The following is a 27,815-nucleotide window of genomic DNA, read 5'->3' on the forward strand; positions in this document are numbered from 1 at the left end:
GGCTTTTTAAAATTAGCACATAGGAGAAAATGCCACAAAGGACCAGGATTGGCCATTCAGATACGTGATGTAGAGACAGTTTAGTCCACTTCCAAGATAGCTGAAATTAATCACCAGAAGGAATCCAGGGATCCAAGCTTGAAGAAACACGTTAGGCCATCATAATACATCATTATGACTCATGCTATGGTTCACTCTAATCCTTTAATGGGATCTGTGGGAATGGCAATCCTTCCAGCTTTCTAAACAAGGGCTGGAGGGAAGTGCTATAATGGGAACTTGTTAAAATGTGAATTGCACAACCGTCCTTCTGAAAAGAAAAAATTAATTGCTAAGGAAGAATGGTATTACTAACCGACATTTCCCAGCACCATACTAGTTTGTGTCACTGCACAGCTATGAATCAGAAATTGAAAAAATTTGTAATCCACATAGAAATAATTCAGAAACCCAGCAATAACTAGCAAGGTAGGCTCTTACAAAAAAAAAATTTTTTTTTCCACTAAATGCAAACAGATGAAATGGAGGAGAACTTGTCTTTTGTTAAGACCCTATTACTGACATGGAATAAATTGCATCATGAATAAAATAGTGTAAGGTGGTCCTTTTCTGAAGGCAATACCCTGTTTCCCCAAAAATAAGACCTAGCCGGACAATCAGCTCTAATGTGTCTTTTGAAGGAAAAATTAATATGACCCGGTACTTATTTATAATTTATATTATATATATATATATTATATTATATTACACCCAGTCTCGTATTATAGTAAAATAAGACTGGATCTTATATTGATTTTTGCTCCCAAAGACGCATTAGAGCTGATTGTCTGGCTAGGTCTTATTTTCGGGGAAACATGGTAATAAAAGTAGAGTTAAATAACACAAATAACTGGGAATTTGCAATGGAAGCCCATTTTACTAAAGCTGCCAAAAGGCTTAAAAGCTTTAGGAACAGTGAGGATAGCCAAATAGAATTATTATAGAGACATTATTAAATGGCATATACTAAAAACTTTACATATTACCTAGAAAAGCTTTTATCCTTTAGAGGGATGTAGTTCTGTAAATCTGGTGAAAATTTCCTCCTTCATGTTTCAATCCAAATGAAACTGCTCTGAAGAGAATAGCATGAAGTATTAAAAGTAATCAACTTAACTCCTAAAAAGGGGTGGGGGGCTTAAAAACAAAAACTGTGTAGGTGGCACAAATTATAAAGTCAAACAAGATAACTCGTATAACCTATGGAATCCTGGTGTGACTTTTCAGTTTAATTAAAATCGTATTTGCTCAAAGGCACAAAGTAAGGGAAGTTTAACATTTACAAGTTCAAGTTCAGTATTCTCACTGAACTTCTCACTATTTTCTAATTCAAGTTTAGTCTAGTGGGAAGCATACAGGGAGGCTCTCAAAAACTAATGATTGTTTAAACTAGTTTGTGTACATTCAAACCTTCTTATTTTGAGCAATTAAATGCTCTAGGTCAGGGGTTCTGATTCCTTGCTGCACAGCAGAATCACCTGGAGAGCCATAAAAAATACTGATCCCCCATGTTCCACCCTACGCAAATGACTTAGAATCTCTGGAGGTGTGGCCCAGGTATCTTTTAAAGAGCTCCCCAGGTGAATCTCCTGTGGACCCAGGACAGAGAACCATTATGCTTTCGGGTTTAGAATCATGTCATGTTATAAGGGGGGGTGGAGAGAGGACAAAATGGGTAAAGGGGGTCAAATGTATGGTGAAGGATGGAAACTAGACTTTGGGTGGTGAGCATGCTATAGTACACACAGATATCGAGTTATAATGTTGTATACCTGAAACTTATATGTTATTAATCAATGTTACTTCATTAAAAATTATATTTTCCTTTTTTAAATTTTATTTTTTAAAATATGGATATAACTGACATAACATTGTATTTGTTTTAGGTGTACAACATGATTTACGTATGTATTTATAATTAGTTTAGTTAACATCCATCACTATACATAGTTACATTTTTAAAAATGTATATATTTTTAAATCCAAAGTGATTCCTACACAATGCAGAGAACTAGGAAAAGAATGGGAAAGAACAACTTAAATAATCTAAACTTCCATTACTCCTTTATGTGTTTATCATTTGAGTCTTTTTTCTATATTATGAAAGAATAATATGCAAAATGTTTTAAAAAATATATTTTAGACCTAGAAGTTCCCTTAGGAGACATCTAGTATAAGTCTCTTATTTTATAGATGAAGACATTAAGGCCAAGAAAGTTCCTAACTCAAAGTGACTCAAGTGGTTCATTTGGAGTCAGGATTAGAGAATCTAGGCTTCCCTTTATTTTTCTTGCAAAACACAATTTGTGTAAAAACTTGAATCCTCGCAAGTTTAGTTCTAACTTACAACTCCATTTCCATTAAGGATTACTTCTAATGATATTCTAATAATCTTAAAAACAACAAGCAGTTTTACAGAACGCTTTCATCTTTCTCCTGAATTCTAGCATGCATACCACCATCTGCCCCTATAGGGTTCTATAGAACACTGATTCCATTGGACCCTAACAGAAGTGATAAGAAAAAAAGGGGGGGTGTTCTAAATCAGGTAAATTGGGAAACAAAATTAAAGGAAATTCTTTACTGAATCATTTCTCATAGTTTTAATATGTTATACTAATAGCACTGAGAATTTCTGGGGTATATGTGCAGAATATAACGTGTAGTATTTCTTGAACTTATTTGACCTTGGAACCCCTTCCTTAGCTCAGTGCCCAAATCTTCATGCTCTTTGGAACATGTTTTAGCAAATAACACTATGAGGATTCCTAGGATAAATGAATAGAAGATCTGGAATACTCTATTGAAGCCAGAGCAACTTTGATTAAGGTTATAGTTAAAAATGCTTTAAAGAAGTAGGGGAGTACTTTAAAAGGGGAGGAGTATATGATTCAAAGGACTAGCATATTTTAGTGTTCCTTTAAAATGTATGAAAGAAGCATAACAAGAACGACTTGAAAATCAGACGAAATTCCATGAAAATCATTACCACAATATAACATAAAACATTTTTAACGTATTCTTTCCCTTCTAATTTTTAGGTGTTTTTTTTAACATAAATGTAATTATAGTAGACACACAGTTTTATATATGTGCTTTCAATTAATTGACTCACATTCACTAAACATTTATTTAGTACTTTATATGTGCAAGGCAATAATAGGCTGTGGAATCAAAGACAATGAACATATAGTTTCTACCCTCAAGGAATTTAGGGTAGGGTGAGGGTGGTAGAGAGAAGTCCTCAGAGGATGTCAACAAATAATGCAATTCAGTAGGTGCAACTATGCAGAAATTAGTGGGACAGAGGAATGCCCAATAGGGCCAAGACCCTTGTGAAGCTTGAGATGAAACCTGAAGGTTCATCAGATTATGTGATGAAGGCAGGAAAGTAGAAAGAAGCAGGAAAGCAATGTACAAGCTGAGTCTTCCTATGATTAGATAGCTATACATTGTAGAACGGATTGGAAGGGGAAAAGCCTTTTTCACTCCTGCCTTATTCACACACTCCTCTATGAACACGTATTTCTAAAATCTGAAAACAAAGTGGGGATGGTAATCCTCAGTGTCTCCAGATCACCATCACCTTCAAGGGTCTAAAATCTTTAGCTGGCTAAGGAGGCTCTTTTCAACCTTACCTCCCAACCAGCGTCACAGCACTCCAACCTGTTCCCCCACCCCACATCAAATAACGTGGAGTCAAAGAAATACAAATTTTAAAAATAATTCGGTACCATATTCAAACTGGCAATTAAATTTTTAAAAATAATTTTGTAGTAGCCGGTGGAATGTAGATTGGTACAATTTTTCTAGCGGTTTTTTAAGTGAAAATTCCTTTAAAATATGCATACTCTTTGATCCCGCAATCGCACTTCTGGGAATTTAACTTAAGGAAATAAGACCTGCAAAGAGGTTCGCAGCAACACTAGATATAAAAGGGGAAAATAAAACAGGAAACAACTGAAATATCCAATAATAGGTTAAATTATGATTAGTTGTACAACTTAATACAAAATCCAATCACTACGAATAATGTAGATTATTTAATGACATTTAAAAAAACACATCATGCTCCTGTGGCGAGCACTACTTTTAACCTCACACAACAAGCTTTGAAAGATTATCCAACATTTACGTATGAAGAGGTTTGAAACAGAATTTAACAAAGGTCACACAAGAAATGAAGCCAGGATTCAAAAGGCCAACTGAATCTTGAGCCCACGAGCCTTTCCACGCCCACAATGCCTTCTAGCTTTTGTGCAGAACGGGGATAGATATACCTCGTCAAGTTACTGTGAGAATTAAGTGAAATAATGAACAGAAGGCTCCTGGAATACAGTGGACAATCAATACTCGGAAGCTACTAAATAACTCTCTCAAGGTCACACAATCCGTGGTGAAAAAAGGATTTAAACCGAGACTGGAACCTTGTATTCCCGGGAGAGCGAAGGAGTCCAAAAAGGTTTTCTAGGCTTCAACTCCTAACGCAGTCAGCATGGCCTTTCCTTCTGCCCCATAAAGCGCACCTCCGAGGTCAGAGACCTCTCTTCAGAAAGAAGGGAGCGCGCGAGATCGCTTTTGCAAGACTTAAGTTCTGTCGCCTTTTCTCACCTCCCAGCCTCTGTACCTCCAAGAACTGTCTACGCTCTGCCACCCAATTTCCGGAGCGGAAGTGACATCTACACACACGCGCCGGAAGTGGACTGGCAGAGTGAGACCGGAAGTCGCGGACGCCCTGGGGGAGAGAGCCTCGGCTACACCGTAGAGTGAAGAGCTTCGCTGCATTGGTAGGCGGCCCTTGCCATGACGGCCCAGGGGAGCCTGGTGGCCAACCGAGGCCGGCGCTTCAAGTGGGCCATTGAGCTGAGCGGGCCTGGAGGAGGCAGCAGGTGAGGACCCTGGGCGTAGCTCGTAGAGGCTTCCCCACAGAACTGCCCCCGATGGAACCTGAAAAGGATGGGTAGTACCAAGACGACTCCTGGGGAGCTAGCGGTTTCTCTGCCGTGGAGATTTCTATGCCCAAAGGGTGCTTATTGCAGTCCTCCCATTATTAGGTAGGGGTCTGACGATCCCACAGGAGGGCTTGATCTAATCTGGGAGGTGCATCTGAGGATCTTTACTCCTATGATTAGAAGAACAGGAAATGTGGGTTATGAAATGTGGGAGTCTGCAGCCTTAGTTTCTTGGTTTGGTTCTTTAGGGGCCGAAGTGACCGGGGCGGTGGCCAGGGAGACTCGCTGTACCCAGTAGGGTACTTGGACAAGCAAGTGCCTGATACCAGCGTACAAGAGACAGACCGGATCCTGGTGGAGAAGGTACAGAGGTATAGATGTCAAGGTCGTCTTTGGGCTAGTCCTGACCTATACACTCTCTCCTCTCCCAGGCAGCATATGCATATCTTACTGCAGATGGCCCTTATCCCAAATACTTGGTAGCTAAAATGCTTGAGATTAGTGTTACAGTAGTTTATGTATCAGCTCCAAAAATACTGAATAATTAGAAAACGAAGACTTTCAGAACATTAACAATAGAAAGTAGTTCGAAAATGATCTGCCGGTGGCAAAACCTTTCAGTTGAAGTCATCCTTTTCTACTTTAATTCCCTTATACCACACAACCAATCTATCAGGATCTTCTGTTTGCTTTACCTTCAAAATAGATTCAGAATCTTACTACTTCTTACCTTCACCTATCATCCTGGTCTAATCCACTACCGTCCTTCACTCAGATTTCTGCAATAGACTGAAAAAAAAATCCTTTTGAAGTATAGTTTATGTACAGTAAACTGCATTCATTTAAATTATAGTTTTTCAGCTTCAGTACTATTGATATTTTGGGCTGAATGATTCTTTGTTGTGGGGGCTGTAGTGTGCACTGTAGAATTTAGCAGTATCCCTGGCCTCTCCCCATTAGATGCCAAAAGTACCCTTCCCCAGTTGTAACCAAAAATGTCTCCAACATTACCAAATGTCTCCAGGAAGGCAAATTGCCCTCAGTTGAGAACCAGTGATTTAAAGGGTACAATCTGATGAGCTTTGATCGTGGTATACCACCATGAAACCCCAACCAATTTGAAGGAGAACATTTTCTTCATCCCCAAGATTCCTTGTGCCCCTCTCTGTGGTAGACCTCTAACTGGTCTCACTACTTCCACCTTGCACAGCAGCCAGAATGATCCTTTTAATCATTCCTACTCAAAACCTTTCTGTCGCTCATTTCACTTAGTGTAAACGCCAAAGTCTTTATAATGTTCTACATAACTCTACATTGATCGAGTCTCTTGTAACGTCTTTTTCATCTCCTACCACTTTCCCCTTTGTTCACTCCAGTCTAGTCAGACTGTGGTCTCCTTGCTGCTTCCTCAATATGCCAGGCAAGCTCTCACCTCAGGCTTTTTGTACTTGTTCTTCCCTCTTCCTGGAATACTCTTCCCCTAGCTACCTTTATGACTTGTTCCCTCATCTCTGTAAGTCTCTCAAATGTTACCTTCTTAGTGAAGCCTACCCTCATGGCACTCAACTATTCTATTTTCCTATTTTATATTTCTCCATGTCATTCATATATATGATATAGTTTACTTATTTTGTCTGTTCATTCTTCAGAGCTCCATAAGAGCAGGATTTTGTCTCTCAAGTGCCTAGAACAGTGCCTGCACTTTCTTTCCTCTCAGCCTTAATATTGTTCAATACCAAATGATCTGTTTCATGAAATTCAGGCGATTGTCACATGAAAATGACAGAGGTGATTTCAATTCTTTTCTTGATAAGTATCATTTTTCATCTTGGCATCAAATTGTAACATAATACAAGATAGTAAAATTATTAAAATGGCCCAATTTTAAAAGTAGATTATCATAAAATACCTCTTTTAGAACCATTCTGACAATTTGATATTTAAACTTCCAAATAAATGATCTTCTATGTAAGACACATTAGGGAACTATTTAAGTATGGCCATTTGTTTTTTGATGTGAGTAAACCCAAATGGATAGTGGTGTATTATTATTTTTATATAGCTAGATTAGCTTTATTAATATTTTGTTTAGGAGTTTTGCATTAGGGTCATGACTGATACTGGTCTATAAACTTTTCTCTTAATGCCCTAGTCAGGTTTTGGTATTTATGAGGCCCCATATGAGTTGTACAATGTTCATATTCATTCTCTGAGTTTGTATAAGATTCGCTTTATTTTTTCCTTAAATATTTAGAATTTGCCAAGGAAACCACCTGGGCCTAATTATATATTCAGTTTCTTAAACAGTTATAGGACTATTTATATTTCCAATTTCTTCTGCTATTTAGGTAAGGTGTATTTTTGCTAGGAATTTATCCATTTCCTAAAATTCATAATATGATCACTTTAGTATCTTTAAGACCTATAGAGATACCCCTTTTTTCATTCCTGATGTTGAATATTTATCTTCCATTCTTTTTTTCTTGTCATGCTCACCAGTAATGGTTTTATTAATCTTTTGAAAAAAACACCTTTGGCTTTGTTGATTTAAAGACAATTTCATTAATTTCTGCTCTCATTTTTATTTCCTTCCTTTTCCTTTCCTTGGGGTTCTCTTTCTAACTTCTTGAAATACCATGTTTCCCTGAAAATAAGACCTAGCCGGATCATTAGCTCTAATGCGTCTTTTAGAGCAAAAATTAATTATGACCTAGTATTTATTATATTACATTACATTATACCCAGTCTTGGGTATAATTATACCGGGTCTTATATTAATTTTTGCTCCAAAAGACGCATTAGATGGTCTGGCTATGTCTTATTTTCGGGGAAGCACGGCAGATGGTTACTTTATTTTTAGTCTTCTAATATGTATTTAAAGTTATAAATTTCTCAAAGCTCTAGCTATGTCCCACAAGTGTTAATGTGTTTTTGTTATCAGGTAACAATATTTATATTTTCCATTATAATGTCTTTGATTCATGGATTACTGAGAGTACATTTGTTAATTCCAATTTATAGGGATTTTCTAGTTATCTTTTTGTTATTGATTTCTAGCTTAATTGCGTGGTAATCAAAGAATATGTTTTGTATAATTTGAGTTCTTTGAGAGTTATTGACACTTCCTTCATGGCTCACTCTCAGCACGTGGTCAGTTTTTGTAAATGTCCCATGTGTGTTTGAAAAGAATGTGAATTCTGCAATTGTTGGGTGCAGTGTCTATGTATGTCAGTTGGGTTAAGTTTGTTAATGTCATTCAAATCTTCTATATCTTGTTTTGTTTGTTCTATTAGTTATTGAGATGTGGTAATCTCCCACTACGTGGATTTATCTTTCTTCAGTTGTAGATAGGACAATGATAGATGTAGAAGTACATGGACAAAGCAGAGAAAATCTATCTGTTGCTAGAATTATGGGGGTAAATGACATCAGGAAAACCTATAGGGAAAAACAAAACACATGGTGAGGATGCCTTATCTTTAGTGGGAGAGCAAGCTTCCTGTGGCAACATGGAGGTCAGAGGTGGTGGAATGGAGGTGTCAGCTCAGTCAGAAGCAGAATTGATAATTGTGTTCATTTGACTTTAATATTAGTGATACAATAAATGTGAGACTGAGGGTAATGATTGGAGGTTAAAATTGTCTTTGTTTTAGCGCTGCTGGGACATTGCCTTGGGTCCCCTCAAACAGATTCCGATGAACCTCTTCATCATGTACATGGCAGGCAATACTATCTCCATCTTCCCTACTATGATGGTGTGTATGATGGCTTGGCGACCCATTCAGGCACTTATGGCCATTTCAGCCAGTAAGTATTCCTGAAATAATAACCCTTCCCAAAGTTTAAGAATTAAATGCAAATTCTTAGGCGAAACCCATATTGGATTTTTGGCGAGGCTCTTGGCTAGTAACAGGGGGAGGTTGTGTAGGGTGATGGTAGTGGTGTTGACATGGTGGGGAAAACAGTTGTTTATCGTGGTTTTTTGCTCACTTTTAACGATCTTCCTATTTGTGATCTTACTATGGGGTCTGTCTCTATTATTGATACTATTTTAATAGATGGCCTGATTCATGTTGAAACGAAAAAAGTTGTTTTGTTTTTGACGCTTTCTGTTACTCCCAACAGCTTTCAAGATGCTAGAAAGTTCAAGCCAGAAGTTTCTTCAGGGTTTGGTGTATCTCATTGGGAACCTCATGGGTTTGGCATTGGCTGTTTATAAGTGCCAGTCCATGGGACTATTGCCTACACACGCATCAGACTGGTTAGCCTTCATTGAGCCCCCTGAGGTAAGGCAAAAGAACAGTTAGATTTGGGGCCAGTTGTAATGCACAGTAAATAAAGAGCTGACCCATTTGATGGTGGGGATTAGAGTTGATATCAGAGCTCATTTCTTAAGAAATAAGATCCACTAGGAAGTTATCTTTTTAAGGATAAAACAAAATAGTACTTGATTCAGGAAATTATTTCACTACTCATTCCCACTTACCTGTTTACTCTTTGTTTCAGAGGATGGAGTTCAGTGGTGGAGGACTGCTTTTGTGAACCTGAGAAAGAAGCCCCTGGTGCCTAAGTACTTGGATCTCATTTACAATGTCTTTTATGCCCAGTGGCTCCTCAGTAAGATTTACCCCTAATACTACCACTCATGCTGAGAAGAACCAGAAGCGCTCTTTTCTCTGTGGTGAGGAGACACATCCTAGAAAGACAATGTGCATATCACTACAAACAAAGAAACTATACCATAACCCTTGAATGAAAATAATGTAGAAAACTTTATTTATGTTTCCAGTATAGAGCAAAACAACAAATAAAACCATAACTATGTAAACAAAAGAATGGTTGCTGCTAAATCAAGAACCACAGCAGCATCTCCTTTCAATAAATTAAATGGCTGAGAATAATGCTTAAAAAAAGTTGTACAAGTTTCCCTTAAATCTACTTTCCTTAGTATTTCACTTTTATTTAACACAAGCTGGGACGTAAAGATTCTGTTGGAGACACTTGTGGAAGATGTGAGAAACTAATGCTGGATTCTGATTATACATGATGAAAAGAAATAAAGCAGACCAAAAAAGAGCACATAAATATGCTTACAGTGTAATATCCACAATACTACTTTAATATCCACAATAATGGACTTTAAACATGTTTAGGGGGAATGAGGACTGGAGGAATCGTTGGGGCCACAGGAATCTGAGGCAATGGAAGATGCAAAGTGGTGATCTTCCCCCTGCCAAGAGGAACCTAGTACCTGTCAAGCAGATATCGCAGTTCAAACTTCAGCTTTTAAGACAGCTATAGAAGGCAGAGGGCCAGCAAGTAGAGAATGCATGTTATACCCTGCCCTGGTAAAGTCATAGCTCAGACTTAAAAGCTGGATCTTACTCAAAAGACAGGAGGAGATCTTTCCTTTCTCTTCCTTCTTGAAACAAAATCCCTTCCCCTAAGGTGCATTCTTACCAAGTTTTCGGTATTGCTTTATTTGCAGTGATTAAAAAAGACAAGACACTGCAGACAAACAACATAAGCAGCATATAGACATGAAATGCTCTAGACAGAGAGGAGTTTAAATCTGGCCTAATAACCATTTTCCCACATAACAGTGATTTTCTGTTTTAGAGGCTGTAGTAGTGGCTATATAGTATCCAGCCACTAATTCCCTTATTCCTTTAAGAGATTCTTAAGGAGCTCCAATCACAAAAAGCTCTTTTAAAATTAACCTTAATTTCTGCCCATATTTTTTCTATATGGAAAAATATATATATGACTTTGGCCAGAGAGTGTGTATATGCGGAGGAAATCCTGGGCAGGCCAACCTTGAGAGCATGGATGTTTAATATCTTGGGTCCTGGGGGACCTGTCCCACTACTGCTAGACTCAACTAAGCAATGGAGTGTTGCAATGCAAGTTGTAAACAATGCTTCTACCCTCTGCAGGAAGGAGCAGAATGAAAAACATTCTGTCTGCTTTGTTACCCTGACTGGGCCTGGAGGTGGAAAAAGCAAAGGGAACAAATTGAAATGACTCAGTTTCTTAAGCCACATTGAAGGGTTTTCTCCTCTGTAGGGTCAAATGAATAGTCTCCTGGCACCTAAGTCAGCTTGCTCCATAACCTGTTGGATAATCAAAAAAGGGGCACTATTTATCATTAATATAGTAAGACTCAAAAGCAGACATGACTACAGGCAAGATAGTTTCTCTAAATAACGTATCCTGTGAAAGAAAGGAAGATTTCCTATATCTGAAATTACCATTCAGTCACACTGGGTCATTTCCCTATGCTTGAAAGCCAGGTGTTATGTGATCAGTGAATCAGCAAATAAAAAGTTAAGTTTGCACAAGTATTTCCTTGACACATTTAGAGCTAAAACTGCAACAGCAGAAGACTTGGCTTGGGTAATCTTGGTTTAAAGCCAACTTTCTGCAGTCAGAATGAAGAGTAAAATTGAAAGTTCTCAAGTCTGGGCATTTAGGTAAGTGCCTCAGATCTTCACTATGGCTTTAGAAATGAGTCTACAGGGTTCTTAGTGAAAAAAGTTTCTTGAATCAGGCCAGTGCCAATTGCATGCCACTCGGTGAAGTAGGTAAGCAGAGTACCAGCAGCTCAATACCTTTGGCACTACGGAAGGAATATGGCTCTAGAACTTCCAATTTCATTGTTGGATCCCCCCTTAGAAAGATAGTAGAAACCCTTTAGGGAAGGATTTTAGCTAGTCTTCCTGCTGTTCCTATGGTTGTTGACCCGTGCCTACTAACCCAGAGGGCATAAAAGGGAGAAGGAAATGTGAACCTACTGGTCTATGTGCATCATCATCTCTAGCAGGTAACAGCTTGTATGTTTGCCCATGTCACGTAGGTAACCAGACTATCAGTAAATCTCAAGAGCCAACTTTTGGAGTTTCCTTAGTTTGGTTATTTGAAAAGAACCTGGAAAAAATAACTTTTACTCCACTTTTAAAAACAATTTCCATGGTAACACTCCCTGTATTAAAGTCTTAACCACAGAGTGGGTTTTGAGAAACAACTGAAATAAACACCAACGCAGTATGTGTACTTAAACCTGGTATTTTGGGGAAAAGCTCGTTTTGGAGGAAGAAGCAGCCGTATTTCAGTTTTTGCATATTAGTACCCTAACATAAAGTTAGAGTCGTGGAGAACAGTGAATACACTCAAGAAAACTAGCTTAGAAAGGTTTTCTTCTTGGCTTGCTATAGGTTATCTTCACCAGAATGTCAGATCCCCATATACTGGCCATGAATTCCTTCGTATGATGCGGCTGTTTCTCTGACTGACTTAATGGTGTCATCAATGAACCATGACTTCCGAGACTCATCTTTAATGCTGGATATATACTTGCCTTTTGTCTTCAGTTGAATTTCTAATCCTTTCTGCCTATTCATTTGACTGGTTGGTGTACCTTGTTAATTGCTTTCAGCTGGTATAGACATGGCTTTAGGACTTGCCCATTGTTCTGATGCTGAGGGAATATTTGCTTCTTCTGTGAGGATAGCAGATCATATGGGAGCAAAGTGCAGATCTATTTGTACTTTTTCACACAAGTACTTGAGGCTCAGCTCGTCAAGAGTTCAGTGTGCTGTGCACAGAACACAGGCCTCTAGTTGATGGGTGGGAGTAAAGAGCCGGCACTTCCATGGAGGATGGAAGCCTTTTCGGAAAGATGAAGCCAAGCAGAGTCATTAAGGAGTAGATTAGGAATAAATGGTGATCACTTCACTGCCACCACCGCGGACAAGGAGGACGCGCTCCAGCCCCTCGGTGAGCACTTCTAGGAACTCCATGTCTTCAGAATTTGTCAAGGAGACACACAGGCAGAAGAGCACACTTAATTACCTGGTATGTTAATCAGTTTATCTGATTATAAAGCTGCAAAATCAACACGCTTGTTTTAATTATACACGCAGAATTAGAAGATTGAACTTTGGATTCAATTTAACCTTGTGAAGTAATCCAGGGATCTAGTACCTTTGCATATATAATAAAAGACTTCCCCATTTGTTAGATTTTTTTTCCTTAATTTTTTTTTTTAAATGGGGAAAACCCACAAGTAATGTTATTATGTAGCAAAATAAGCCAAAAAAGAAGAAAAGGCCACAACAGTGCAGTTTGTAAGATTCCTAGAGAGAACCCAAATAATTTCTAAGTGAAGCTGCTCAAGTCGTATTTTTCTGCCACCTTTTTTTTCTTTTAACCTCTTTTCCTTAATGGGACTGGTGGAAATGGGCCAGTATATGCCACTGCAGTGCTGAAGGGGTACCATAAAAGCAATCCTGGAATCAAGAGTATGAGAAAGACTCTTTATCTCTTTTGTTTTCCTCTCAGAGGAGATTCCACTTCAACTGCTTCTCCCCTAACTCCATCCAAAAGAAAGAGGCTTTTGCAAGTGGGTAGAGCCTGAAAAGGAGAAAAGATGTAGGTATTCCATTTCTAGGACTGTCAGAAAGGGTTCTAAAATACTATTAGAAGTTATGTTGCAAACGTACTACACTGTTTCCCCAAAAATAAGACCTAGCCGGACCATCAGCTCTAATGTGTCTCTTGGAGCAAAAACTAATACAAGACCCAGTCTTATATTAGACCCAGTCTTATAGTAAAATTAGATTATACCCAGTCTTATAGTTAAAATAAGACTGGTCTTATATTAATTTTTGTTCCAGCTAGGTCTTATTTTCAGGGAAACACTGTACCTAAAAAGTCTCTTTAGTGTTCAGAGAGAACAAATTATACCCCTAGCTCCCCAAAAGGACATTAATCTCACTATTTTGTAAGAATCCTTGCCTAAGACTTTTAAAAATTTTAAAAGTCTTCCCTCCTCAAGAAGGAAATGTGGGCGTAGACAATGATTTATATAGTTACCTCGTGGTCTCATCTAAGACGCAAACAGAATTTCCCCTACTAGTAGCTCCATTCTTGGAAAGGATACAGTTTTCATCACCCTCAGGGTTTCGGGGTGGCCCTGGCATATTCAACAAAACCAGTTTTGCTTCATGGGACTTGTTAACTATAACCTCGTTGAGTTTCACTGCTGTATGCATTCGCCTCACATTGGACTGATCCCTGGGAGGGGGCGGGAGGGAAGGGGGAGAAACATGGTTAAGGCACAGAGAGAACTAGGCATCTAGTCGGCCTTAAAAACCGAGCTACTAAGCTTTTTTGCTTGGAGTAAACATAATGGAACAAACAAAATGATTTCCGTATAGCATTAGCAGCTTGAGTTTTCCCATTCTATGCTTGTTTTATACTAGGAACACCGTACGGAGAAGGATGATTAGCTAGTATGCACTGTTAATGGCACTCAGCTGATATGCACAGGCAAACAAGAGAGATGGCTGGACTTGGACTGAAATGAAGAACAGGATCCTGTGAATCCAGGCAAAGTCACACCTGTGGCGCTGAATAGGATACTATGTTATGTGATGAGCTTGTGAGTTGGAAAACTTACGGACGCATATTAAGCAGGTCCTGGAATCCTTCCATTGACTTGGCTTTCTGCCCCCGGGATGCCATATACTTGTCTTTCGTCCAAGTCATGTGCACCTTCTCCTGATAGGTTTCTGTCTCTTCATCTTCATCAGAGCCAATGCTGGTCAATCTTAGCATCGAGTTCCGGTCTTTCACCAGCTGTGCCTGAGGAAGGCCCAACACAGCTGTGACTCTACCGAATTTTCCCTTATGCTTCATCTTTCAATTATTTTGAAACAATAATGTGATTATATTGGAATAACTGATAAAGTGAGAAGGAAAGAATCTCATCTTATGAGAACAATACAGTATCATCCCTTTCAGTGACTTCATAGGGCAGGATTAGATTAATGCAGCAAGGTCTCACCTCTCTGTCCCGCTCTGTTTTGGACAGTCGCATGTGCCGGAGCATCTGGGACCTTTGCTCCATCATCAGAGTACGTTCATAAGTATAAGCTGATATGTCACTGTCATGCTGCCACATAAATCACACCGAGTGGGCAATAAACACAAAGAAGAAAGAAGGATGAACCATACATTTTCATTTCTACACACTAAATTAAACCAGAGAAGGTATCACAATATCAGCTTGTTTCACTCCTATTTTGTTCAGTAGCTGAGCTACATAAACACAATACTGTGGATTGTGGCTCAAATGGAACCATTACATATGTTTCCTTAAAACACAAAACGTAACTTCCAGCCTTTCTTTTTAATACTGCCAGTTTATGAAAAAAGAAACCTATCTGATATTAGCATGAATCTAGAATTAAAATTTACTAAAATTATATTAAGCGACAAGAATCTGGCAGAAACATAGGGCTGTATAACTAACAAACAAACAATAAAGCAAAAATAAAAAAAAAAACCACCAAATACCGGGTTTCCCCGAACATAAGACCTACCCGGACAATCAGCTCTAATGCGTTTTTTGGAGCAAAAATTAATATAAGATCCGGACCCAGTCCTATATTAATTTTTGCTCCAAAAGACGCATTAGAGCTGATGTCCAGCTAGGTCTTATTTTCGGGGAAACACGGTACGTATCACATACACATTCTACTTATCTAGATCAATATATTAGGGTTTTGTTAGAACTAAGGGATTAATCCATATTTGCAGCTGAAGAATTTCCCAAACCAGAAAAGGTTCTAGGAAGACAGGATAGGGGAAGGGTGGTCTCTTTGTTCTCAAAGTCAGCTTTCTTACCATCTCCACCACTTCCACCTCTGCCTCAATGCGCAGGTGATACAGGAAGGTGGCCAGGTCCTTCTTCATCTGAATACTGTTGTCCTCTAGTTGGGCTACTGTGAAAATCCGTATGTTGCATTTTCGCCACACCTGACCAAGTACCATGCATAAACGGAAAATTAGGTGCAAGAAGGCAAAAAAGAGTTATTTCCTAAAATATACGGCATTTTTGCCTAGAGCAACCTTGTTATAGGATCAGGGTATTTATTCCTACTTGCTACATTATTGTACAAGGGCAAAAGCTTGACTAGGAAACACATGAAATATTGTCTTAAGGAGTTGTTCTTAACAAGAAAAAAACTGGCAAAAAGAAAAGATGGCATATGCTACATTAAGAGGGGGCTTTGTTCGGAGAGCATATTGATGACGCCATGCATACAGACTATGTGGGACTATATGGGCTCATATGGAACTTGACCAGTTTGCAAAATTGCATTTCGAAATAGGAATTACAGAGAAAACTATTTCTCATAAGGCTGACACTGGGATCATGTGAGAGCCAAGAATAATCCCCAACTCTTCTGATTGTAAGTGCTAATACTATATGATCAAAGAGAAGAATTTATCTAATAAACAGGACAGAAGACAAGGAAGAAGGACTTTTAAAAAGATGTCTAACGTGCCTTGTGCTGTTTGAGCAGGAATGGTAACAGCATGAGCATCCCCCCGTCGTGCACAATCCACCACACGTCAATGTGGCCCTCAGAGAACTGCTCCACGTTACTGGGGAAGAAGGAGATGTTCTTTGCCACCAGCAGGGCCAGGTGGGCAGCAGTTGTCACTCGCACTGTGCCTAGGGAGAAAAACAGAGAAAAGCCATCAGGAAAAGCAGAGAAGAATCCTTAGGACTGCCTTGCTTCCCACCATGTCAGGAAAGCAGGGATAATATTCCCTTCCATTTCCTTGAGCAAGGAGTCCCATAGTAGGTTATACCTCATCAAGTAGCAAAAATCACTGAGAAAAATCTGAAGCGCTAATGGAATCAGACTGAATACCAGGATGTGCATTACTAGATCTGTTCTGTTTATTACACTGCTAAGGGGGGAATATGTGAATTTGGGAGATTTTGAGGCTGAGGGACAATCCTTCCAATTCCTGTGAGAATGTCAATGTGGCCATTTTCAGAGATAATTCCTAACATAAGACTTTGACAGAGATAAACGTCATGAACATAATGTAAAACTGAGGGGTTGAGCAGAATAAGGTCATTACTATTAGTAGTTATTTAGATGCCCTTGGAGGATGGGGTTAGGATAACAGGGATTTAACTACGTATATCCTCTACTTGGGCCCCCAGGATGGTACGACAAGTGTTTTGTACCAATAAAAGTCTTCCAAGCTCGAGCATCTTCACTCTGACGCCAGCCATTAGGCCATCCCATCACCACCGTGTTGTGCTTCATGCCCCCAAGGCCACATGACTGGATGAGGTGGGAAATGCCCTCTTTCAGTTTGGCAGCGACCACCAGCTGGCAGAATCCCTTCACCTTCTCTGCCTCCATTAGGTGCTTTATGGTCTGAAAGACAGAATTTCAACACTGAGTTGTTTCATCCTGAACTTTTAACCTATTATTCCTCCATATTTTATTCCCTTTCCAAACTCTGCATAAGACCACATCTCCTATAGGAAAGTACAAAAAGTTATCCCAATGAAATTTCATTATCTTTTGTCTTTTTCACTTTCTAAGTGCTTATTTCTTATACAGGTGGTTGTCTACATGTAGTTCCTCTGCCTTTTCTCTATTCTGCTCTTCTTTCTTGGTAATGCACACAAAAAATCAAGACTATGACTCTTCACAAAATGAAGATTCAACATTCCTTCTTAACTGGCCAGGGAGAGTGTGCCCACGATCACCTTCCTTCCTCAGTCCCACTCATGCCCTGATTCACACGGCTAGAAATTCAATCTGATCATTCAGGCTCACTTTAGAATTTTCTCAGGTATGTTTTCTTTTTTGTTTCTCCTACTTCCGTATCCTTTTGGAAATTTTAATGGTGATTACTGATGACATTTGTACTTGATTTACTTTTATTTATTCAAGCCAATTTGGGGATGACATTTTATTTCGCTTACTCTACTCTCTTGGTGGAAAGGTGAAGGGAATAACTATGTGGAAAATGGACGTGACTTTCCTGAAGGCAGATTAAGTCTGTTATGTAGCAAAGATAATAAGCAGGGTCTCTTGATTTTCAACTCTGTGCTTTTTATATATTTTTACCGTCATTTTGGACCGTTTCCTCCCCCCCTCCCCCAGCATTTCTAGATTTAGCGTTTCAAAACATTCCAAAATGAGATCTAGTGAAAATTTTGAAAAGTAATTGAAAATTTCTCCAAACAAGGGATTAATTCTATCATGTATAATAAATATTAGAGTGAAAAACTACTTTCTTTGGGGTGGCTGGTGTGCTCAGTTGGTTAGATCATGGTGCTAATAACACCAAGGTTGCCGGTTCAATCCCTGCATGGGCCAATGTGAGTGGTGCCCTCCTTAAAAAACAAACAAAAAAACTACTTTCTTCTTCAGGGAGAACTTTAATATTAAGCAAGCTAACCAGAAGTAGCAAAGAAATCTTGCTCATGATACCACATAGATTAATAAAGAGGAAGAAAAGTTACTCATTATTCCTTTTCAAAAGATTGAGAAGAACCACTGCCATATTTCAAAGGATGGATTTGTTTACCTGACTTCTCTCAGGGCTGAGTCAATGTTTGGAGTCTATTTGGAAATATTGCTTAGCCTTAAAATCTTATAGCTTAGTAATGCTTTAAATAGGAAGAAAGAAAACAGTACTATCTTCCGGCTCATCTTATTATTTTAGAGAATTTGACTGCTCAAAAGTCAGCATTCAGAGAGAAATCTCCTAGATCACTCAGGAAAGGGATTTAGATATCTGAGACTTACTACTAAACATCTCAAAACCCTAAGCTAAATTCCACTAAGTCAATAGCCTTGACTCTTACCTGCTCAGCAGCTAAAGCTTCCCCATAGTTCTCCAGGAAGTTCCCCACAATAACGGAACCCACGATTGTGAGACCCTTTCCTGCTTTAAGCTGCGAAGCAAAGGTGAGGAGGCGAGGATGCTTGACGTGTAAGTCTTCATCTAGTTTCAGCAACACGAGCAACTGAGGCCTGTAGAGAAATTGGTGGGGGTGGGGGTGGGGTAGGAGGGACAAAACACTTTGGATTAGGGGAATACAATGACAATTCTACCCTTTAACTCAGGAGATCTGTATAAAATATGTAATTTGACAGAAGGAAGAGATTAGAGGAAATGATAGGACAAGAAGTATAGAATTATTTTGAATCTTTCCAGTATTATTTCAAATTGACCAATCTTCAAAGAAGAAGAAAAATGGTAGACATCTAGATCATAAATCACATGACGAAGAAAAAAGAATAAAGGAATCAAGGATTTGGGACAGTTCAAAAAAAGTCGATTACATCAATGTCTTGAGTCACATGATTTCCTTATCCTATAATCAATGAAGCACACATTTCTGTTAACTATGCGCCAAACACCACTAAAGCTCTGTTGATTTCTTTACCTCCAGTTTTTAGTATGTGGAGGTCCTTCCTCCAGCCGAAGCAAAGCAAATCGGGCTGCACTCAGGGACAGCCCACGGATACCATCACCCCATTCTTTCTCAGCTCTGGGAGGAAAAGGAGAAAAGAGCAGGGACAGATTTAAACAGCAAGTTCAATAGCAAAACATAAAGTGTATTTTTTTCTGAATCTAAAACTAACATGCACAAGGCAGAAGATTAAAATTCATACTGATTTTTATATAATGTTCTTTACCAGCATGAACTCACTCGTAAGCAGATCAAACCTACTGTTCATCAACAGACTGTACGTACTGTTACAACAGTTCAGAATAAAGGCTGGAAGGGTCACTCACTTGTCCTTCTATGTAACTATTCAAAAGCAACAATGTTAAATAGCAATTTGAATTAGGAAATTAATACAGATCCAAAGATTATTTTGAAAATAATGGGAGAAAGTAAAATTCAATGTAATCTTCTGATCAGGGTGTTATTATTGCCAATTTTTGGAAGTTGTTAGTCAAGTCTTAGTTGTTACTTAGTTATTCAGGACTAATTTTTTTTCATTTCAGAGACAACCCCTTGACTGAAGAAGTAAGCAAAAATATTTATATTTGCGTTATACTTTAATACTCATTATTATTATTTGGATATGTCTTTTACTTATTTTTTCATTGGTCCATTCATACTTTCTCAACAGGTTTCCCTTGTCATCAAAAGCTTGTGGCTGTAAAATGATTAAGAGAATCAGGGGTACAGAATTGAGTTAGGAATGAAGTTATCTGGATCCTTAATGCAATTTTCCTTGGGCTGGCTGTAACTAAACTATGCGGTTTTGATTCTTTTAGCAGTGATCAAGGTTAAATCTACAGACTTACCCTTGGTACTCGATATACTTGTAGATCATACCAGCTATTACCATAGCTACGATGGCATAATACCAGGAAGAAATGAACATCAGAGCCAGACAGATACTCATTCCCATGAAAGAAAGGGCCCTAGAAAATTAAAAACAAAAACACAAACAAACAAATGTTTTTCTAAGTAGTTAAAAAAGAAGCCTGTGCTAGCGGTGCTTCTTAAACTGTGGTGAGGGGTTATATTTTCTGAAAAAAAAAAAAAAAATCCAATCTACTGCAGACAGAACTTTCGAAAAATGCAACATCAGAGAGTTAGACAACTATATTTACTCAAGTTCTTCTGTGAAATGAACTTCTTAGTGCTATGATTCATTTCAAAAAATAAACAGGAGAGCTATTAACCTGGGGATTAGGATCTAATGAATATATAGGGTAAAGAGAAAGAGAAAAATAATAAAAGCACAGTAGTAATACACAAAAAAGTTTTTTTTAACTAAAATTAAAGCTAGAAAGAGGACTGGAGGTGTTAAGACCAGTTGAAGATCTAAATTTTTGCCAGATAAAGTTATATCAATGCCCACTGCTGATAAGTGAAGCAGCAAAGGGTCAAGAAGAAAGTTAGGAAAGAGGAATGTAACAACAGCTCCATACAGGATATAGTAAAGAACTTTTAGTTATGAGAGAAAAGAAATGGGAAAGAGATGCAGTGGTAGCTAAACACATGATGGCTCCTGTAGACCGGGGAGACTTGAACACGATAGCAGCAGCTGTAGTTAACATTTCGTTGAGAGCTTTACCGTGTACCAGGCACTGTGCTAAGCACTTCAGATTATCTCAAAACAAGCCCATGAGACAGATAATAGTATTAGTCCTATTTTACAAATGAGTAAGATGACATTTTCGTGGGTATGTGCTTTGTTGAAGGTTACAAAGCTAGGAAACAGCAGCGCTGACATTTGGACTTAGGTCATCTGAATCCAAGGCTCGCACTCTTAACTACTAAATGAAACTGTCATAAGGAAGAGGTTTGAGAATGAAACTGATGAGAATATGAGAGCAAAGACAGAAAGTAATGAAGTCCGGTGCTTAGCTAAGAGGGAAAAGAGATATACAAAGGGAAGTTTGTTTTAACCTGAAGAATGTAGCAGGATGGAAATATTTATTACACACAGTTTTGATCTTTATTCTCAATTAAGTGCTATCAGTTATTAGAAAGCAATATATAAAAAAACATGGTGGTAGGTTGGGAATTCAGGTGAGCATGAAAGTTGAAAGAGCTGGCCAAAAAAAAAAATCCTATCAAGAACCCAGAATCTCCTAGTTTTCTAAGTTCAAAGATGGATTCTTTCCAAATGTAGGGAAAAAGAAGAAAAAAATCAGACTTACCAGTGGTAGTAGCGGAACCGGGGTCTCCAGTTGGGTGTTCGAAGTAATGTTTGCAAGGCACAAGCCAAGTTCACAAAGAGGTAACACATGAGAAAAAACCTGGCAGAATAAAAAACAGAGGAATGACTACTATTGTAAAATGATTCTTCAAGGGCTATTTTAAATAACTGGGGACCTCTGCTGTACTGAAGCCTTTGTTCTAGCTCACTCGCCTTTGATTCAGACTAGGAAGTAGAGAAACAAACTTCTCCCTACAAACCTACTCACCCTCCTACGCCCTCTTTCAGCGATGATACAACCACTCCTCACCCAGATGTTCTTTTTCGTTACTCATCCTTGTCCCAATTCACTTATCAAGCCCTATTCTACATATTGAAAAATCTACCACTATCACCTTAGTTCAGACTCTCATTGCTTCTTTGCCAGATTAAACAAGCCTCCAATTGGCACTCCCAGCTCAATTTTAGCTTCCTTCGAATCTATCTTTTATACCAAATTGATCATTCTAAAACATAATCATTTTGTTCTCAAAGGATTACCCCCTGCTTCCAGGTAAAAGTTCCAGGTCCTGTGTGATCTGGCTCGCCCTCCTTCTCTGGTCTGCTGCTCTCCCCCCAACACGCACCTTTCACTCTGTGAAAGCCAAACAGCTTGCAGCTCTCTAGACGCACTGCATTATTTCTTCCCTCAATTAGTTCACACACTTCTCCTGCCCGAAGTAGCTCTCACTCCTCTGTTGCTTAGCAAACAAGTAACCACTCCTCCTTCAACATACAAGTGTCACTCCCCCCAGAACACCTTTCTTGAGTGTCCATACATTTCGACGCCTCACTTAAGGGCACGTAGAGCACTCAGTGTGTATCTTTCCCCCAGTATTCATCACACACAGGGATCGCTGCTTTCTTTCTTCATCTACCATCAGTTCTTTAAGACTGTGTCTTACTCATCTTTGTATTCCCAGCACACTGCCCACTGCCAGGTAGGTAGTGCGCCATTAGTAAGTCACCGCTAACAGTAGTAGTAAAAGCTACCACCTCTTGATGATGATCAGAAATGAAGGCAAAGAACATCTGAAGTGATACAGGTCGGAAGAAACTATGACAATTAGCCTTAAACGAAATTTCTCAGGAATATTTATATTATTTAGATGAAGTTACACCTGCACATGGCTCACTCTGTTGTTACCACTACTGTTATATGCCTGATGAAAATCAACATGTACTATACATCACACAAGCAAGACAGTAACTGGATCTTACATGGAGAGAATTGGGGCCACCAGATCCAGGGAGGCGATAAGGATTCCCAGCTCTGCAATGGCTGCAGTCAGAAGTAAAGCCCACGTAGGCTCCCCATTGGCTTTGCTGTGACCAAACACCTGTACAGAGAAGGGAAATATCAGACATAGAAGGGTGGGAAGTGTTTGAGTCAATGCTCTCTGATTCCTCTGTGCTAGTTTCAGACATCTGAAAGACAATAGTGTTACAATGGTGCCATGTTTTAAACACCTTTACCCAACTCACATATAAATTCATACTGAAAATTTAGAGAGTCTTATACTAAAAGCTCAGATGTCTTCATAATATATGATCTAGTAATTCTTAAGCCTATGAAGACCACTGTTTCTCCTAAGACCTAAGGAAAAAGGAAGAGGACATAGGAAAGGGTCACTCACCCTCAGGAAGGGTATGATGTTATCCTTGGCGATTGCCTGTAGGAGCCGCGGTGCACCTGTGAGGCTCTGAAGTCCAGCCCCACAGGTTGAGAAGAAGGAGCCAATGACAATCACCCACGGGGACGGCCAAGATAAGGTACCCACCACCAGATTACCTTTCACAGCATCCCCAAACCTGGGAGAGAAATAAGAGTGGGGAAATTTAATCTGGAAATAACTTGAGTCTGTTTGGTGCAAGAGGCCTACCTTTCGGCTTATCTTGGCTTTCAACATGCCCTCCTCACTAAGCTTAATTATTTCTAGCTTTTGATTAAAAGTGAGAGATGCGTGACTTCCTTTCACTTGAACACTTAGAGGCCACTGCAGAGTTATCATTTGGCCTAATTTCAACATTGTTGTGTCTCGGAATAGGGGGCCTGAGGAGAGGGAGAGAGACGGGGGAACTGCTGGTGAGTGGAGCAATCAGAACACGCACGACATTTATTGATTAAGTTCACAGTCTTGTATGGGTGTGGTTTGAGGTGCCCCCAAACAATTTTAATAGCAACATCAAAGATCATTGATCACAGATTACCATAACAAACGTAATAACGAAAAAGTTTGATTATGAGAATCATTAAAATGTGACACAGAAACATGAAGTGAGCAAATGCTACTGGAAAAATGGTGCTGATAGACGTCGTTGATGCAAGGTTGCCATAAACCTTCAATTTATAGAACAAAAAAATACAAAACTCAGTATCTGTGAAGAGCAATTAAGTGAAGTGCCATAAAATGAGCCATGCCGATTATGAGGGTTCCTTCCTGTCCTCAAGAAACTCAATCTAGTAGGGCAGAGTGATATGAAAACAAGTAGCTGCAATACGGTATGGTAAGTGCAATGATCAAGTACGTTCAATATAGTGGTTGAACAAAGGGAGGAGCGGTCATGTTTAGATGAGTCTGGGAAAGCTTCACAGGATAGAAGATACTTAGTCTAGTCTTAGAAGATGACTATAAGTCATTATAACCCATTCTAAGCAAAAGAAACCTCACGGACAAATATGTGGATAGATGGAGCTCTGAAACAACAGGCACATTTAAGTTATTGCTGGAGCATAGAAAGTTTATAAGGGAATGGTGGGAGATGGGATTAGAAAGAGGTAGACAGGACCAGATCAAAGTAATGGGTCTTAGGCGGGCTCTGAAGCAGGAAGGTTTGTACAATCAAATTTTGCGTCTTAGAAAAATCATTCTGGTGGCAGCATGGAAGAAGGATTAGAAGGTTGTAAAACTGCAAGGGTGAGTATTACAATAATCTAGGCAAAAGATCTTAAAGCCCTGTACAAAGTGATAGGGATAAAGGAGAAAGAAGAGTGGAAAGAATGAGATCTATTAAAATGAAAGGTAGAATTTACAGGACTTAGAAACTAACTGGATGAGGGAATTGATAGAAAAAGTCTACGGTTTCTGTTTTGAGAAAGGGGTGAATGGTAAGGTTATTAAATCCCCAAATGGGGAAATGGGAAGAGATATAGCAGGTTTCAGGGAAAGATTTTTCTAGGAATTTCTTGCAAAAATGTATTTTATATGCACAGGTGAGATGAAAGGAAAAACACTCAGCAGCCTTCATGAAGGAAATAAAGTAAGTTTCAAGCTTTATTTAGAATGCCCAACATATAGGTACATACCTAATGTCTCATGAAGGAGATGCTAGAGATACTTGAAAGTTATTTTTACTTGCCTTCCTTTACTTTTGGTCTTAGTTTTCCAACAGCTCTTAATGTACAGAGAAGTCCTTATTATTCATGCAAATTCACTACTATGTTGAAAAGCTATATTCATTGCGTTTCACATATTTATAACAATATACTGGGCCATACTACTCACTAGTCTTTTTGGGAAATATACTGCCCATATTATTTTCTGATCGTTATGGCACGGTAGATACCTCGAGTTGGGTTTTGAGTTTACAACTGTCCTGGGGCTGTGTGGGATGATCAGACACAATGGAAGACAGACACATAATTGTCACAAAGAAACCAACTACTCACTTGTCTCTGAGAACAACGCCTTCAATACATGCGCCAAAGAGGACAACATTACTTAAATCTACCATATTGAGAGTTAAGGAAACTGACATTCCCCCTTTAAGATGAGACAGAAATATCACTCAGATATTTTTTTGTATCAGTAAATGAGTTGTTAAATTCACTAATTCTATAAATCCTTTCTTGAATTTTAAAAATGAGGTGGGTGGATTATCTGGTGAGAAATATGGTTGTAGAAAGCAAGTATACTGATCACCCTAATTCTACTTGATATTCTTATGACTGAGACCCAGGTTGGATCCATGAAAAGGATACAGACAAAGGAGGTGGTCAGAATGGCAAGGATAGTGCCAATGGGAATCGACTTTTGAGCATCTTTCAGATCTCCAGATCTGTTTGATCCAGCCATGATACCTGCAGAGAAGGAAAAAAGAACAGATTAATTTCTTGAGTTCCTGGACATTTTGAGATTCACACTGACACCAAAGACTAAAAGCAAATCTAGGAACCCTGGGAATATAATTCTGTCTCTTGGGAAAAATCACTCCTTGGGTCTGATATCTTCTACAATAAACAATAGCCCAACTGCTTACCTGTGACAGAGGGAAAGAAGATCCCCACCAGAAGAGTGAAGGAGGTGGTTATGTCAACAAGGACATACTCATGATTTAAGCTCCCTAAAACATCAGAAGATTTGGCTGAAGGCTTTTCAAGGATCTCTCCCTTTGGTAGATAATTACTCCAAAGATTCTCTGCAGTGGGAAAAAAAGGGGGATATAAGCAGCAGCATGGAAAGAAGATAATTAGTAATTTTCTACCTAAACAACCTTCTAAATCAAACTCCATATATATATATATATAGATAGATAGATAGATATAGTTTTTAAAGGTATGTTTGTTTCTACATGAGCACACATATATGCACATACATATGGTACAATAAAGCACACATAAATAAAAACTAATGCCCTTTCAAATATAATTCGACAGAATGTTATGGTACATACAAATGCAGTTAGGTGTACTAATGCAAATTAGTAAAACTTAAGTAGACTGAAGCTAAACGCCCGTCAAAGCATTATTTTTACTTATCAATGCTGTTTCTAACACCTTAGTATAAACTTGCTTACGTGCAAAGAAATTTGTGGACCTAACAGTTAGAAGTCACTTAAGGAAAGTGATTCAGAAATTTAGCTGAGTTAGGAAAACACATATGCAGATGTGGTGACATTAAAATATAATAGAACCATTCTAGCTGTCACTGCAGGAAGAACACTAGCAATTTCACAATAACACAAAGAATATTTTATTATCTTATCATAGGTTAAAAGTGATTTGCTCAGCTCTGCTCTCAAAAGGAGGTAATTTTTAGCAGAAAACACTGCAGGGAGTCCTGAAAAAGGACACATTCACTAATAAAAAAGCAGAAAGTGTTGGCTTAAGAACTGTGTGCTGAGCTTAAGAGAAGTGGCACCTGCAGTGAGCCTTCATGGACTACAGAAAAGTCTAATATGGTAGAGCCCATTTTCCTCAGAGAAAAAGGAAAACCTTGTCCAGAAATCTCCTAACTTACCCGTAATGACACCACTAGCCAATCCAGGAATGCCCTGGATTGAAGTGACATTATTGTGAACAAAGTATTCGTCACAGGTGGCATTGAAAAACTGACTTGAGTTACAGAAGAAGCCCCATAACTTTGATGGCACTGTCATGTTGTTCATTTCCTTGGTCTTAGAGCAAATGTCAATGTGTCTTGATGAAAGGGTGCGGTTACCCAGCATGCAGACCCTAAGTAAAAACAAACAGGGAGAAAGATGAAGCAAAGGAAAAATATTTTTTAAAAAAGGAGATGGGTTAGGTAATAAGTTAGTAAATAACAAATCTGTTAGTAAAGGAAAAAAAATGTCTTATCTCTAAGAGCTTCTACTGTCTTGGATGGGAAAGAAACAAATATTTATTAACTAGCTCTGTTAATGGTGACTTACATTTTCTGCCACTTTAATCCTTACAGTGCTCTCATATATAGTATTTCTATTTTGTGGATGGAGGAACTGACGTTTAGGGAGATACAAGTAGTCTGCCTGAGGTCATACAGATGGTAAATGGTAGTGACAGAATTCGTGCTGACTCATCTTCCAAAATTTCTAGGTTATTAACCAATTGTTAGGTCTAAAAGAATTCTAGACTCCTTTTGTTCTAACAAGAAAATAATTTCCCCTAATTTTATTTTTGGCCCATAAAAGCCTTATGTTTATAACAAACCCCTTGAAACGTTATGCTAAAGGTCAAACCTTCTAGCTGCTATTTGGAGGAAGACAGCTTGGCTAGAATTAGAAAGCACATACTTCTGTGGCCTAAGAGAAAACTGTTTTTGAATTTAAGCCTAGACCCAGTGGGAGTGAGGGTATTTAAGGCTAATACAAATATTCACTGCTGATTTTATCTTTTTCTTTAACCCAGAGATATAAATAAGAACAAAGGAATAATACACCCACAGTTAAAATCCCTCTCAGGAAGAACAAAGCAACTTTTTAAATCTGCAAAATGATAGCATACATACACAATGAACCTTGGGCCCAATACTCAGCTTCAACAACT

At 38.7% G+C, this 27,815-nt stretch overlaps 2 protein-coding genes across 6 annotated transcripts in view; one reads left to right on the plus strand and one right to left on the minus strand.

Annotated features, from left to right (window-relative positions):
• Positions 1 to 4,727: 4,727 nt before the first annotated feature.
• EMC4 (ER membrane protein complex subunit 4) lies at positions 4,728 to 10,048 on the plus strand. 3 transcript variants are annotated; one of them, XM_033106990.1, is made up of 5 exons: positions 4,737 to 4,928; positions 5,240 to 5,354; positions 8,645 to 8,798; positions 9,117 to 9,277; positions 9,498 to 10,048. In XM_033106990.1, exons 1-5 carry the CDS (start codon positions 4,843 to 4,845, stop codon positions 9,531 to 9,533), a joined length of 552 nt encoding a protein of 183 aa, XP_032962881.1. In that variant the 5' UTR covers positions 4,737 to 4,842; the 3' UTR covers positions 9,534 to 10,048. The 3 variants fall into 3 exon arrangements, with proteins under 3 accessions (XP_032962883.1, XP_032962881.1, XP_032962882.1); XM_033106991.1 differs by having other exon boundaries at positions 4,742 to 4,928; positions 5,240 to 5,362; XM_033106992.1 differs by lacking the exon at positions 9,117 to 9,277 and having other exon boundaries at positions 4,728 to 4,928.
• Positions 9,745 to 27,815, minus strand: part of SLC12A6 (solute carrier family 12 member 6) — an 86,579-nt gene continuing 68,508 nt past the window's right edge. For all 3 annotated transcript variants that reach the window (XM_033106988.1, XM_033106987.1, XM_033106989.1), the window contains 17 exons: positions 26,791 to 27,005; positions 25,811 to 25,969; positions 25,533 to 25,631; positions 25,221 to 25,278; positions 23,188 to 23,362; positions 22,772 to 22,890; positions 21,513 to 21,611; positions 20,145 to 20,264; positions 19,270 to 19,374; positions 18,685 to 18,853; positions 17,044 to 17,239; positions 16,346 to 16,515; positions 15,681 to 15,812; positions 14,839 to 14,946; positions 14,452 to 14,636; positions 13,933 to 14,066; positions 9,745 to 12,792 (listed from right to left, as the gene is read on the minus strand). In XM_033106988.1, coding sequence (XP_032962879.1) covers positions 12,701 to 12,792; positions 13,933 to 14,066; positions 14,452 to 14,636; positions 14,839 to 14,946; positions 15,681 to 15,812; positions 16,346 to 16,515; positions 17,044 to 17,239; positions 18,685 to 18,853; positions 19,270 to 19,374; positions 20,145 to 20,264; positions 21,513 to 21,611; positions 22,772 to 22,890; positions 23,188 to 23,362; positions 25,221 to 25,278; positions 25,533 to 25,631; positions 25,811 to 25,969; positions 26,791 to 27,005 — 2,335 coding nt within the window. In that variant the 3' untranslated portion in view covers positions 9,745 to 12,700. The remainder of the gene's footprint in view (positions 12,793 to 13,932; positions 14,067 to 14,451; positions 14,637 to 14,838; positions 14,947 to 15,680; positions 15,813 to 16,345; positions 16,516 to 17,043; positions 17,240 to 18,684; positions 18,854 to 19,269; positions 19,375 to 20,144; positions 20,265 to 21,512; positions 21,612 to 22,771; positions 22,891 to 23,187; positions 23,363 to 25,220; positions 25,279 to 25,532; positions 25,632 to 25,810; positions 25,970 to 26,790; positions 27,006 to 27,815) is intronic.

This window comes from Rhinolophus ferrumequinum, chromosome 6 (assembly GCF_004115265.2).
Source record: "Rhinolophus ferrumequinum isolate MPI-CBG mRhiFer1 chromosome 6, mRhiFer1_v1.p, whole genome shotgun sequence".
Classification (NCBI taxonomy): Eukaryota; Metazoa; Chordata; class Mammalia; order Chiroptera; family Rhinolophidae; genus Rhinolophus; species Rhinolophus ferrumequinum.